Consider the following 15,418-nt stretch of genomic DNA (forward strand, 5'->3'; position numbering starts at 1 on the left):
AGGTTGAAGGTTCAATTCTCAGTCTGGGTGACACTCAAAAGAATAATTGTCAAGTATTAAAGACTTCTACCCATTTATTACTGACAGGATGAGAACATGTTACTAGTGGATTGAATAAAGGGGTCGTTCGAAATTCAGGGCCGATTCCTGGGTTTGACAGAAAGATTTCTGAGTTTGATAGGAATACTCCACAGTTCGACAAGTTTCCCTAAGAAGGGCGGAGGTTACATCGGTTGAAACGTTGTGAAAATAGATCTCAAGATGAGAACAGTAGTCCGAAGAATCCAAATAAAACCAACTCCAGCCTAAAATTTCTGACCCTCGCTTCCCTACTTATAAAGCGTATGTGGGGATGAGAGTCGAATGAACGACACGTTTCGACCCAGATTTTCTAACTGTGCTACTCACCGTGACAGCTGCGATCATTTCTCTGGATGGACGACGCATGAAAGACAAAGACATGAGCCACAGATCAACGTCATTTCCGGTGACGTATTTCTTTGAGATAAATTCTTCCATTGCTTTCACAGAAGCGACAGTTCCAACCATTGGAATGGCGTCCAGAAAACGTTGTCTGTAGAAACAGAGAAAGAAAAGATTTATTTAATGTCCTTTAGAAAGAAAAGGAACCAACACAATCATGACGATTAATTTTAAAACATATTTATTGAGAACTATTTTCTTTTAGAAAAATTTTTATTATTATGAAACGTTTTAATATATACGAGTGTCTATGTTTTCCAATAGTGTCCTACACTTGGTTCGTTGCACATATAGCCGATGTTGCCATCACACAGCTTATCAAGAACACACACACACACACGCATATATATATATATATATATATATATATATATATATATATATATATATATATATATATATATATATATATATAAGAGAAAGAAAATTAAAACTGTACGTTTAACTTTACAATCAAAATTTATTGTTCGACTGAATACTCCAAAAAACAATTTACAAAGTCCTTATTCCATGGAGTTTCAAAGAATGCTATTCTTGCTATTCTTCTCATCAGAGGACATAAAGAAATCAGCAAATTATATTTGTAGCAATGCTAGAATTTGCTACTTATGGCATTAAGTGAAACCGCAATTTATTGTAGTCATAAATTGCCAAATAAAAAAAATGAAAAAATATTGGATATGTAAAAAAACTAATATAAAAACAAACAGCTTGCATGAAAATTCTTTCAAGATAATCTGAAAGGTGAAAATAGTTCTTTAGAGAAAATGGAGTCCAAAATTAAGTCCAGTGTAATGATTCTGGACATGCATCATGTACCGTATTACTTGTCGCTTATCCAGTTCATTCCACTGTTCATCCATCACAACAGTTTTTTTATTTTCCAAATAAATTCTTACCGACAACTAGTTAGCATTCAGTATTGATCAAGACTAATCATCTTCAAACCAGTAATGGTCAAGAATGCCACATTTTGATCGTGTAACACGTGCAATACACTATCAATCTTTTGGTGTGGGGACACTTTGGTGATCGTCTCATCAATAGATGTTGCCTTGAAGTGGTTTCACACGTTTGGAACATATAATTGAATGAGGATAAAACAAAATAAATCTGTTGGACATTGATAACAGAAAATTGGTGGACAAGTCAGGCACCGATGAAATTTATTTGTACCAGATATGATTGGAATGCAGAAAGGATTGTGAATTATATGATTATTTTTACTTCTGCTTTCTGTAAAGTTGAAGTTTTGCCAATCATGCTAGTGTGTACCCAGGAAAAGTCACTTCTGATTAATATTTAGATAATTCTAGTTTAATTTTAGAAACTCTAAATCCTGGTCCTTAAGTCTCCATCATTCGTAACAACGAAAGATCAAAAAAGAAACTGTAACTCAAAAGGACATTCTGCTGTTTTGTTAGCTCTACTCAAAGTTTGAAAAGAAAAGCAGGACATCAAATGAAATCCTGGTCAAGTAAATAAAAGAAACCGACCTCTCTGGAAGCTAAAATGCACAAGTCAATGTATCATGTATCCAATTTGATAAGACGCTGTTACTTACTTGAGTACTTGTGGATGTTTTTGACAGAAATTCGGCTGGGTGATCTTGTTGTAGAGTCCAGTGAAGGCGCCGGCATCCAACACCATCATACTGGCAGCTAATCGATCCATCATTTCCGGCAACTCAGGACGGACATCATCCTCCCGACAAAGTCCACGAAGTTGCTCTTCAATCTTGCTTCCACTTTGTTGGCGGCTGTCGATATCGAATTGATGTTCAAACAACAAACTCGTTCGACGATCGATTTCATCTGACAATCAAAGCATAAAGAAAAAGAACATTGTTTTATCTTTTTGTTTATTTTTTAGGTTTAATCGATAATTGATATCGATGAGTCAATTAAAGAATGAAAATATTAAAAAGTAAATCATTTTGTTTTTGTTTTTGAAGTTTTTATGTCAAAAGTCTAATATTTAGTGCAGGCAATATTCAAAATATAATTTTTATTAAAACTTTTTATGAAAATCGCTCCAAACCAGGCATGAAGCCACTTGATGGATAATGGAGCTACAAAATACTACTCGAAGGTTAAAAACAAACCAATGATAGAAAACAGCAATTCTTCTCCTTTGTCAGCAACAGCAATCATAGAATGTGAGAACTAAAGGACAAAAATAAGGGAAGCGGAAATTATGAAACTACCGAATTTCTTACAACTTCTATCCAGTCATGGTTGACAGAACGAGAGCATACTACTCCAATGGATTAAATAAAGGGTTTTGTTTGAAATTCCACGCAGATTCCCAAGTTTGACAGAAAAATTCTTGAATTTGAGAAGTACACCTGAAGAAGGTTGGAGGTTACATCAACCGAAACGCTGTAAAAAAAACACTGAAGAGGAAAATAGTAGTCCAAATAATCTAAATAATAATAAAAAAAAAAGATGCGATGTTGCTCGGGATTTATTAATGACAAATTTGCAAAGAAAAACGATAGAACAGATCCAAAATCTCTATTTAAGAAGAACCCCTCTTAAATTTTCAAATATATTTGAATGAAATTTAAATCATGTGTATAAAATTTTCTGAGGAAGACAATGGAAGTGATTTTCCACTATTCTCATAACACCATAGCACTGCCTCCCATTTCACCCCCTAATATAATCGGAAAAACACTGAAAAATTGAAAACTCTCTGAATTAGTGTTGTTGCAATATTTTTGGTATGCTATGAGGTTACAAAAAACTGGAAGGTCATATTTATAGACAGGGTGATAAGAACTGAACAATCAGATGGAACCAGGCTCTGCTATCAACCAACCAACCAACCAACCAACCAATCAGAAACTGGAATCACTCTATAAAATATAGTAAATTTTAAAATCCCTGCACATAACTTTTTTGTTTTCACACAGGAAGAAACTTTGTTGTTCATCTTCGTCTGCAAGCTTTTAAAATTCAAAACTTCTCTGGATTGGTTACCTATCAGAAACACGGCGTCTTTAACTACAAGCTTCTCTGGATTGATACGGCCATTTTGTTTTGAAAATTTCTCTTCTAAAACTAAAAGGCTTACAATTCAAAAAGCGTTTTATGTACAGTGTCCAAAAAGTCACTGAAAGGTTGAAAATCTTTGTCTTTTTACCATTAATGATTATTTTTTTCTCTATTTCAGACATTTTACCGATGATAATTTGGAAATTAATTATAATTAAGTATAACATTGAATAACGTACGCAACTTGTGAAGTTGTTTTACCAAAATCAGGCAATGCTTTGGCGACATTATCTCTTACTATGGCAATGTCACATGACCACCACGTTCCCCCATACTTGACTATCCCTGATTTTTTCTTGTGGGGATAACTTAAAGAAAGAGTTTATGTTAACAACCTCCAAGCCCTGAAAGAATTGAAGGAAAACATCAGGAATGAAATAAAGGAGTTAAATCGCAATCCAGAGATTCTGCAATCTGTCATAAATAATGTTTTGGAAAGAGCACAAATATGCGAAGCTGAAAATGGGCAACATTTAAAAGACATTATTTTTCATAAATAAAGATTTTTTTTAATTTTGCCTTTAATTTTTAAAACTTGCCAATGTCTTAGATTGTGTTAAAATTACAGAAAAATATCATCAAAACAAAAGAATCTATTTAAGTTCAAAACCCTTCAATGACTTTTTGGATACATGTAGTTTAAATTTCATCAAAATCTGATATAGTTTAAATTTCATCAAAATCTGATATTAATATATGCATATGAGGAATTACAGTATTTTGTAAGCAAGCTCATAGAGATTCGACATATTGAGGATCATGTAGAAATATGGAACCACTTTTATTCCCCTGAGAATTTTTTGCATATGATGTCGTTTAATTAACATAAAATATATTTAAAGTTTCAAAAACAGTACCGCTTCTGTAATTCTTTTAATCTAATGATACATTATCTGAAAGTACTTCCTTTAAACTCCTCAGCTTAATATTAACAGGGAACATGAGCTGGAACAGATACATCGAGGGTATTACCAAGCTACTGCAAAGAAGGTGGACTCTTTTTACCATGCTAAAAAGTTACTTATGCCTGAGATATAAGGCCACCATTTGCCCATGTATGGCATATTGTTGCCACGTTTGTACTGATGCATCTACTACTAGTCTCTCATTCTTAGACAGGGTTCAAAAGAGAGTCGCTAACCTAATAGGTCTTGCATTATTAGCTCAGTTTTAACCTTTGTCCATCGACGAAATTGCATCTCTCTATATGTTTTACAAGTATTTTAATGGTAGGTGCTCTGACGAACTATGTCCTTGTACCCCCTCGACGTAAATACCCGGACAAACCTGACAAGCAGCAAAATCCCACCTCTGCACAGTAAAAATCCCTAGATGTAAGAAAGATTTCTACTCTAATAGTTTCTTCCCTAGGATTGCTAGACTTTGGAATTCCCTTCCGGGTTCTTGTTTCTCTGACTGTACTGACATGCAGAAGTTCAAGTGTAATGTAAACAGGCATCTTGCTGCTCAACTCTCTATATAGTATCTCTGCAAATTATACCCCAGATAGTAGCCCCTACATCAAAGTGGCACTTTGCTTTGTTTGGGGCGAAAATGCAACAATCAAAAAATAAATTTAAAAAACATGGCACGCAGAAATTTGGGACCATTTCAAATTTCTTCCTTGAAAAATTTTATACATGGATTTAAATTTAATCCAAATAGAATATACGTGAAATTTTAAGATAGGTTGAGTCCCTATGCGATGCCTGCATTCAGTCTTGAAAGACAAAGTACACCCCTATATAGAAAACACACATACAGACATTGCCATTTATGTATAGTGTGAGTTTTATTCTTTAAGTATATTCAATTTTTTATGTCTCATGAAAGGGGTATATTCGTTTGAAGTGGTGGAGTGATCTTTGCTACAGTTTTGAGTTATGATAAAGTGAGTTGCTTTAATGAATGAATGTTTATGGTCGACACTGGTATTCCTGAGTATGAGGCTTGAGGTGTAACTTATAAAGTCTTTCCTAGGCAGCTCCACCAGTCTGTATCTATGGCTTAACCAGCCAATCATACTGCTGTAAGGAGGAAGAACCCGGGTGTACTCATATTCATGACATCGTTTTTTGTCATGTAAAATCACTTGGATAAGATGCACCATTCATTGAAAAAAACTAATGTAGGTTAAACATATCAAACAGATCTTATTTGGGCCGCAAATACTATGTGATTTTGAATATTTAATCAGTGTTTATTTGTTGTCCTGACAAACCCTGTACAGAGTTAGGCACTCGAGTACAGTGTTTAGTAGGCATTTAAGTTCTGTGTGTGTGTGTGTGTGTGTGTGTGTGTGTGTGTGTGTGTGTGTGTGTGTGTGTGTGTGTGTGTGTGTGTGTGTGTGTGTGTGTGAGGATATCGCTCCAGACAAGGCATGAAAGCACTTGACGTAAGGAGCTAAAAACGAAAAAAAGATGATTAATTCAAAAACAAGAGATGCCTATTTTCTTGAAAAGGCAGGAGGAAGCGAGTTCTGCAAGCCTACACTTCTTGGTAGAAGCTTTTGGGATAGAAAGATAGAAGGATGTATTACAATAGAGTATCTGAACAGCACATTGATGCAAAGACTAGCGGGTCAAACGAGCTGGAACAAAGGAAGCAGAAAATAAATCAGACAATTCTGAAGAACATGTCATAATAATAAAACTTATAAAAGAGACTGAGACGAATAACATGTAAGAAAAAGAATGCAGAGAAGAAAGGGTTGGACTAATTAAATTACATTTGAACAGAAAAATGAATTCAAATTATCAATTCATTGAAATATAGAATGAAACGATAAAATTGTCGCTCTAGAAAAGACGACATGATTCCATTTCCGTTTGGTGAAAACTGGCTTTTATTTTTTGTTACAGACTATCTACTAGGTGGGCAGTTATGTGCAAATCCCAAGAGCGATAAGAGTCTTCTGTCATGTCTGAAAATGACACAATGCTTAACGAGTGAGATCGGAGATGTGTCGCTGTACAACTCATGCTCTCTACCGATCCAAGTTATCACAACAGGACCATTGCCAGCACCCTCAAAATGCATCGCTGGATTGCCACAAATAGCAGGGATGTGCCCAGAGTGATGAAAACAAAGTTTCCAGCCACGTGTGGTTCTTAGTGAGGGTCACATCATGCCACCTCACATCTTTGAAGTTGGCTTGAAAATCAACATCAAAGTGTACCTGGATGTGTTGAAGATTGTGGTAATCTCCTGGTGAAATCAGGTGGCTGCTGGCAGACCCTAAAGTGCTACGACTTTGTACCCTTCCCTCACTATCCTCCCTCTTCCTCCAACCTGAACCCACCAGACTACTTTGTTTGGTCATACATCGAGTGCATCACCAACATGACCTCCCACAACACCAAAGCCACCCTAATTGCCTCCATCCACTGAGAATTCGCCGAGCTCTCGTAGGGGCTTATGGAAAAGGTATGCTCCCAATTCCAGACCCATATCGTGACAGTGATTGAGGCTGAAGGCGGCTACATTAAATAGATGTCAGCTCTCCTACATAATCAAGTTACCTGAATTGATTTTTTCAATAAAAGTTTTAAAATAAAACAGTAGCTTTTTTTTTTTTTTTAAGGTGAGAACTTTATCATTCCACCCTGAAAACAAATTTTAGATAACAAAACTCACCATTATTAATCTGTCCAGCTTTCTTCGCCTTGTCAAAGGTCAACTTCTGGAGATTATTTGATGTGGCACCATTATTTCCAGAAGAGAATGGTCTGAACACGTGTTCTTCTGAACATGTTGAACTACGAAGAATTTTCAAGCTGACATCCATGATCTGCAAACATTTATACTCGCTCCTCATCAATGGAAGAGATTTGACGAACTGAAAAATGGGAACGAAAAACAAGTCACAATCATGATTGTATTGGTAATTGGTTAGAGTTAGGGTTAGAGTAAAGCCTTTACTGCAAAATTGCACTTTCAAGTCGCCTTTCTAACGAACAATATTTTTTACTCTTATGGTTTGTCAGCCCAACTGGTCTTCAAAATACAGGTCTACGCATGGTTCAACAAGTGAATGAGGGGTTTGTTGATGTTTGTGCATCAGTTACACGCTAACTTCCGTCACGAGTTAGGGTTTCATGATTAAAAAATTTATTGCATAAAAAAAATCTGCCGATAAAGGGTTAACTCAAATTTAATGAAAACTCAAAATATATGTAAGATATCGATACTTACTGAAGGCACGTTGTATCCGATGGATTGGATGGCCAGTCGGTAACCTTCACGGTCGCTGCATCCCAACAAATTCTTCCTTTTATCTATTACCCGGTTTTTATGACCATTATTAATAACTTTGTATTCAGAAAGACAAGTACCAACAACGTCAGTCTGAAATGAACAAACATTGAACAATATGTTTACATTTAAACAAAAATTGAAATAATGTTTGCATTTAAACAAAAATTGGAGTGATCTTTGCATTTAAACAAAGATTGAAATAATGTTTGCATTTAAATAAAAATTGAAATAATGTTTACATTTAAACAAAAATTGAAATAATGTTTGCATTTAAACAAAAATTGAAATAATGTTTGCATTAAAACAAAAGTTTCAATACTTTATAAAGAAAACACGAAATTTCGAGAGCAATTAGTTATGTAAAAAAATGAAACTAACCTCGGTCAAATTCTGATCTCGGTTAAAACTATCCATCGAGTTTTGGAAAGCAGAGAGGATACCTTTTTTGATGTTCAGAGTCCAGGTTGATTCGCCATCCATTACACAGACGTGGTTAATTTGACCATCTTGGAATGAGAACTTTAACGGTTGCTTCATCATGGCTTCCTTGAAAGCCTCAGTATTCTGATCGCCTTCAGAATCTTTAAGAGAAGCGTCCGTGATCTGAAAAGAAACTTAGAGATTAGAGTAGGGTTTAATTAAACATAGCACAACATTGACTTAACTTGTTATACTTTTACCTTACGTCTTACCGATCAGTGCATAAAGTATATAAACATTTTTCTGTGTTATAAATGTCAAGAATGAACGTAGACTAAACAATATTTTTGGTATGAATACATTAAAATTAAAATGTATTTCCTTTTTATAATAGGCAAAAGTGAAAGCAGACCTAACAATACTATTGGTATGTATAAATAAAAAGTGAAGAATATTTCCTTTTTATAAATATCCAGTGTGAATGCAGACCTCAGAATATTATTGATACTTTTATCTTAATCCTTTATACTCTGTGTTAACGTTATCATCACCATCGTTGTTGTGAACCCAAGTTGTTGATAAAACACACACAAACATTTGTTGTTTTAGTCTATAAAAGGTTTATTCAAAATGACAGCCACACCAATTTCACATGAGTGTGAAACAGAGGAATACTGGGTAGAACAATAATATTGTCTCCCTAGAAAAAACGATTTGATTCCATTTCCGTTTGATGAAAATCGGTTTTCTTTTTCTTTTTCTTTTTTGTTGCAGACCGTCTACTAGTTGGCCAGTCTACAATATTTGAACTGAGTCAAATTTGTTGTCCTGTCTTTTCTGATTTAGTTTCAATAGTTTTGTTTCGACATGCGTTTTCCCAACACGCTGTCTTTCCACTCGCTGGTGGCTCCTTTCTCTTCCTCTTTTATACCCGTTCAACAAACTCCCTTGCCTCTAATTTGCATATCTCACACGTAAATTTGCATGACCGCCATACATATAAATGCTAGCTTGGCATTTTAACTTTTTTTTTCTTAAAAGAAAAAACACAAAACTTGTGCTATTCAGGTAAGTTACGGTTTTCCCCACATTCCCTTCTGATTTCATGATCACAAACAGGGCAGGGAGGTAGTATCTGTCTCTGTCGGGTACTTCTTCGAAGAGGAATAACATGGCCCTGACTTTCATGCATACGCTCGTCTGTGAGTGGCTTTCAGTAGATACCTCATCAATTGGGAGGTTGCTAGCATCAGAATCATTCTCAAGTGGATCTGAATTAAAATAGATTAGCCGCTCACTGTCCTCAGAATCACTTTCGTCACTTGACAAGTGCGTCCGGGTTACTGGTCGAAAGTCTTTAACATACCTAGGCACCCCATCAACTTTCACAGATTGCAGGCTGATAACTTCAGTAACGCGACCAGTGTTATATTTCGTTGTGCACCTGCCTCTTTTTTCATATTTCCCTCCAGTCACTTCTGGTTTGGGCAGCGGGTTATCTTCGATACCTTTGATTCGTACATGGTATCTATGTAACACGTCCCCTTGTGCAGTGGAAGATGAAATCATTCTTTGGGGTGACGTTGTGCCTCCAGTATTGAACAGTTCTTTCTGGCTGCGATGGTCTTAATTGTTCTATGGCTGCGTTCTATAATAGGATTTTTACTTGGTGAGTAGGCATATCGAAATTGCAAATGTATGTCCCAATTTTTTTCAAATGACTGGAACTCCTTACTGGTGAAAGCAGTAACGTTGTTGGTCAGTATTTCCATTGGTGGGCCTCGATCAAGGAAAATACTCTCCAACTGAAGGATTACAATGGTCGTATCTGTCCGATGCAGAGGTCGCCAGATTGCAAATCTAGAGGGGCCACAGTCGATAATAGTTTAAAAAATTCTCACCATTGTGGTGGGTTACGTCCATTGCCAGTCTCTCCCAGTTGTTCTTTGCACCAATTTTTCCGTTTTTCAAGCGCACAGGTGCTGGATCTATTGATCGACATGTTTCGCATGCTTTCATGACAGATTTAGTAGTCTCTTTGGACACTTGCAGGTCCACCATCCTGGCAAAATATAGAGTTCGTTTTACTCCTGGATGTCCACTTTGATGATGAAAATCAGCCACCTGGTTCCCATCCAGTTGCCTTACTGCTGCGCAACTCCCAAGATCCATCCACCTGCGTGGCACTCTGGTGAGACTATCTACGTGATTCTGATAGGACATCACGAGTTTTATATCAATGGACAATTCATATTCTTTTGCCAGTGATTTCAAAGTTTCTAACCATCGTCTGATGAGCAATTCACCAGCTGCTTTCGTGTTCACACGCGCTTTCCCAGTCAAAGTGCCAGAGAGCCATCGGTGCACGCACACCAAATCGGTAACTAAATGTAACCCTGTTGCCTTCCACAGAAAGGGGCAAATTGACTTCTTTGAGTGCTGCGTCAAGTTCAGCTAGATTGATGTGTTGAGTATTATTAGCAGGACGTAACCAACACGCATCCTCAATAACCATTTCATTCGCCTTAATGCCACTCCTGTGGCTATGCAACTTGCATCCACCTGGACTGTAACCTTTTTGATGTCCATGCACCAGCCTCCTCTAATAATTATCTCGTACTTTGCTCACAATTTCTGCCAACATGTGATAAAGAGATGTATTTTTGATTCTGTCATCCCAGCCTTTCAATACTGCAGTTGCTAAGCACTTGATAAATGCGACTGTCACCTGGAGCCATACCGAAAAATGACCAACGAGTTTCCCACAAAGAGAAAATATGTGTCGTCAGATCAATTCATTGAGGATTCCTGGAATTGGACTTCCTCGTTTCCATTGCAGTCTGCCATCTTTCTCCCAGACTTGCAAACCCAGAACTCTCGTTCCATCTTTCAGTTGCACCGGATCCTTGGAAACCAAGCCATAGTCTAAAAAATGTTGTTGCATGTGTGACGCAGGAACTACATTTTCATTAATGAAAATATCATCCATATATGTTGATGTGGCATTTTTGATTGCATGATCCTGAGATATGATGGCGTCTATTACAGACTTCATAATAAGTGGTGCGACATTCAGCACGAATCCCAACCGCATGAGACAAAAGTGCTGGCACCTGAAAATAACTTTTTTGTTTGAAAAGACCATAATGCTTTGTCTCAACGTGGATTTGAAGATATGCATTCCACAGATCCATAAGCGACACATTAACTCCTTGTCGCCGCCACTTAGTTTTTGTGCGCACACTTCTGCATTTGAAGTGAAGGCATCCACAAATTTGTTCAATTCCTGCTAATCAAGAAATGGATGTACCTTGTGCTTCTGCTCCTGTACGATCGCCATTAAAGGAATTAGGTCTTTGGGTGGGCCAAGTTCTTCTTCTGAATATGGCACCAACCGTCCATTCTGCTGCCACCGTTGTAATTTCTTTCTCATAGGCATCTCTGGAATGACAGGGCATTGTGTATTCTTGCACAATGTTATTCAATTTAATGGAAGAGCAACCATTTTCCCATTTCCATGATGCAGTCCATTCTTTATTAATGCGATCATAAGTCACGCTAAAGTCCGGCTCATTGATAGAGATGGCAGCACATTTGTTTAAGCTGCCAAAACGTGCTTCACCTGATTCCATGAAATGAAGTCCACCGAGTTTTCTGATGGCATCTCTACATTTACTCTGGCGTATCCTTGGCAATTCAATGTCCTTCCATCAGCTGTCAATACTTCTGCTTCCAAAAGCGACACACAGTTTTACTCACTAAAGTCTGTGAACACCCAAAATCAATTAACACCGTACACTCTTGCTCATCTACACATACTTTCATGGAGGGAAGAGTCTCAGTTTTTAGTTTGTCTGGGAGGAGACTAATGCTGCTGCCTCCTCCTCTTCAGCGTTTTCCTGACACTGTGATGCTATATGTTCAAGGCCACTGCATCTGGAGCAACGTATCTCATGACAGACTTTGCATGCTCAACTGTTCAACCTCTTTTGGCGATTCTGTAAGCAGTCCCTCGCCAAGTGATTGGGACCACCACACCTGTATCAAGCAAATTTTTCATCGTCACAGCACACATTTGATTCTGTAGGTGATCGTCTGGCAGACGTAGCAGCAGCCAATTCTGCAGGGCCGTAATGGTCAATCATGATTTCTCTTGTTCGGATCAACAGTTGTTCCGTACTCATTGTTTCCATCCTGAATGAGGCATGTAATACATGTTTAACATGTTGCAGTAGTCCAGACACAAATGCACACTTTAGCCAACATTTGGGCAACGGTCCTCCAACCAACTAGGCCAGGCGTCGCAGCTCAGCAAAAAACTCGTCCACCATCTCGTTAGAACAAAGTTGTCAAGTGACAAACTTGTCATATGCATTAAATGCATCAATAGCATACGCGGTTATAAGGGCCTGCTTGATCTGTTCTGCATCCGCTTTTTGCTCCATACTAAGTGGCTGTATATGGCCAGAGCTCCACCTAGCAATCTCAATGGCAGTACGCGCTCAGCATTTTTCATGGTGCAAAGCTCACACTCAAGCTCCACATTTTCAATCCACTTGATAATGGGCATATTGGCGGCAGCACCACTAAATTCCAGAATCAACCGGACATCTTGGCTTCTATGGCCGAAAGGTGATATAAAAGGCCGAAATAGCTTCTACAGTATTTGAACTGAGTCAAATTTGTTGTTCTGTTTTTTTCTGGTTTAGTTTCAATAGTTTCGTTTCGACATGCATTCTCTCAACACGCTGTCTTCCCACTCCCCGGTGGTTCCTTTCCCTTCCTCTTTTATACCCATTCAACAAACTCCCTTGCCTCTAATTTGCATATCTCACACATAAATTTGCATAACCGTCATACATATAAATGCTACCTTGGCATTTTAACTTTTTTTTTTCTTAGCGGAAAAAAAAACATGAAAGTCGTGCTATTCAGGTAAGTTACGGTTTTCCCCACATGTACAAATCCCGAGAGCGATAGGAGTCTTCTATCATGTCTGAAAGTGACACAATGTTCAACGAGCGAGATCGGAGATGCGCCGCTGTACAACTCATGCTCTCTACTGATCCAAGTTATGACAACAGAATCAGTGACAACAGCCGTTGAATGAAAACCACAAAACCCATACTGACCTAAACTTTCTGGAAAATGAACAAGCTTGCCATTGACCAATCTCTCAAAAACTTTACTAATAACAGAAAAAAGACTAACAAGACGATAATTAGTTGGGTCAGAATAATCATCAGCATTTTTAAAAATAGGGACATCAGAGAACTCCCTCCAACAAGGAAGGGAATAGGATTAAGACAGAGATTAAATGATTTCAAGAGGATAGAAGAAAGTTCAGAAGCACAACGTTTAAGAACAACAGGAATTGAATGCAGGACTGGAAGTATTAGACTTGGTAAAATAAGAAAGAACCCTAGCAACCATTTTTTTTTTTTTTTTTTTTTTACACAGTGATCACCACTTATCAAGGCCTGGAAGCCACTCAGGGATAAGGGTTATTGCAAGTACATTACGTTAGTGTGGAGATTTTATGAAGTGTTTAATTGGGGGGGGGGCGGTTCATTAGGAATTTGTTAACGTTGGACTTGAAGACATCCAAGTTGTAGTTCGGTGGGAAGCAGGCAGACGGAACTGAGTTCCACAGGAGTGCAGTTCTAAGAAAGAAGCTTTGTTCATGGAATCCGCATTTTGATTTAGGCACAGATATAGAGTGGGGGAAATTTTTCACAGTGGATTAAGCTAGACGAGTGTTTTTCATGAAAGATTGGCGAGGGGGGACCAGAGATTGGAGTTCAGACGAGCACCTGCCATGGAAATAACAATAAAACAAGGATAGGCTCGCAACATCTCTTCTGTGGGAGAGAGGTTGCAGAGTAGAGAAAAGGGCATCCCCCACTAAGCCACGAAGTCTATTTTGTACTCTGTCAAGGCAGGATAGGCTGTTTTTAGCAGGTCCTGCCCAGATATGGCAACAGTATTACATCCTTGGACCATTATTGGAGTGATGATTACAGAATCAAGGGACTGGTCATTTTTCGAAGGAAAATCCGGAAAAACATCATTAGAATCATTGATAAAAGAATTGTCAACAAAAAGACGAGCAAAGAGATTAGTCTCATCCTTAAAAGATGTAAAACAATATTAAACCAATGATTTACATGAAATCGATATTTGCATCCTGCTTTTTTTTTGTTTGTTTAGATTTTTATGCAACGTTGTTACACCCTCTTTCTTAAAAGTGATGAACGAATGAACTTTTGTTTCAACATCTTGATTTTGAAGATGGATTTTTTTTTCATGGTAAATTGTCCAGAATTTTGTTCACTATGCAGATTTTATTTTAATTTAATTGTAAACCAGCTAAATTGATGTCTGTATAAAATATTTAAGAATGATATCATAATTATATATATATATATATATATATATATATATATATATGATTAGTTTTTTTGGAAAAAGAATTCCAGCAGAGTGCTCAATTAAAAGGAAAATCCAAATTTTAAGAGCGTACTTATATTTTGTGTACAAAACCGACGGTACCAATGACCTGTCTCAACTAACAACTTTCTGTACACAAAATATATATATATATATATATATATATATAGTCATCCACATTCAGTACTGTTTTGCAGCTCATCAGTGTGGCTAGACAAGCAACTACCTCAAGGCAGGATCGAAACCCGCTCGCCCAAACAACAGTCAGAGCTTCTAACCATTGCGCTATACGGCTGCTGCTATATGGGCAGTGAATTAACAATGTTTTGACATTGTCCAAAGTACCCAAGCTCAATTTTTTTTACACAAAGAGCATCGCTACTAGCAGGGAGACCCGACGTTGTATGGGATCGAATGATAATCATCGAATGTTTCACACTCCCATATTTTTATTATCATTCAAGTCGATGAAATCGCCCATTTTTCAATCAAATCGATTGCCTGCTCTAGTTGGGGACCCATTGTAGTGCAAAGAGATGAAGCTCCACATGCCTTTCTACAGTGACTTAGTCCACAATGCATTGTAATCTACATAACATTTTGTATCGGAATACCTCCAAAAAAGTATCAAAAATCGCTAATCGAAAAAATTCGATTAAAGGAGGAGCAGACTGATTTTGAACAAATGTAACAGCCTAACATCACAATGCAATTGATAAGTGTTATGAAGTGTTAAGTTGTCTCCCTTT

At 37.3% G+C, this 15,418-nt stretch overlaps 1 protein-coding gene across 1 annotated transcript in view; it reads right to left on the bottom strand.

Moving 5' to 3' along the window:
- LOC145241318 (uncharacterized) overlaps positions 1-15,418 on the bottom strand; it is a 151,393-nt gene that overhangs the window by 109,093 nt on the left and 26,882 nt on the right. The window contains exons 4-8 of the mRNA XM_080104136.1: positions 8,178-8,402; positions 7,737-7,889; positions 7,179-7,380; positions 2,048-2,297; positions 409-574 (exon numbers count right to left, since the gene is read on the bottom strand). Of these exons, the coding sequence (XP_079960262.1) occupies positions 409-574; positions 2,048-2,297; positions 7,179-7,380; positions 7,737-7,889; positions 8,178-8,402 (996 nt within the window). The remainder of the gene's footprint in view (positions 1-408; positions 575-2,047; positions 2,298-7,178; positions 7,381-7,736; positions 7,890-8,177; positions 8,403-15,418) is intronic.

Source organism: Euprymna scolopes, chromosome 2 (genome assembly GCF_053919585.1).
Source record: "Euprymna scolopes isolate OS-2025 chromosome 2, ASM5391958v1, whole genome shotgun sequence".
NCBI classification, from domain to species: Eukaryota; Metazoa; Mollusca; class Cephalopoda; order Sepiida; family Sepiolidae; genus Euprymna; species Euprymna scolopes.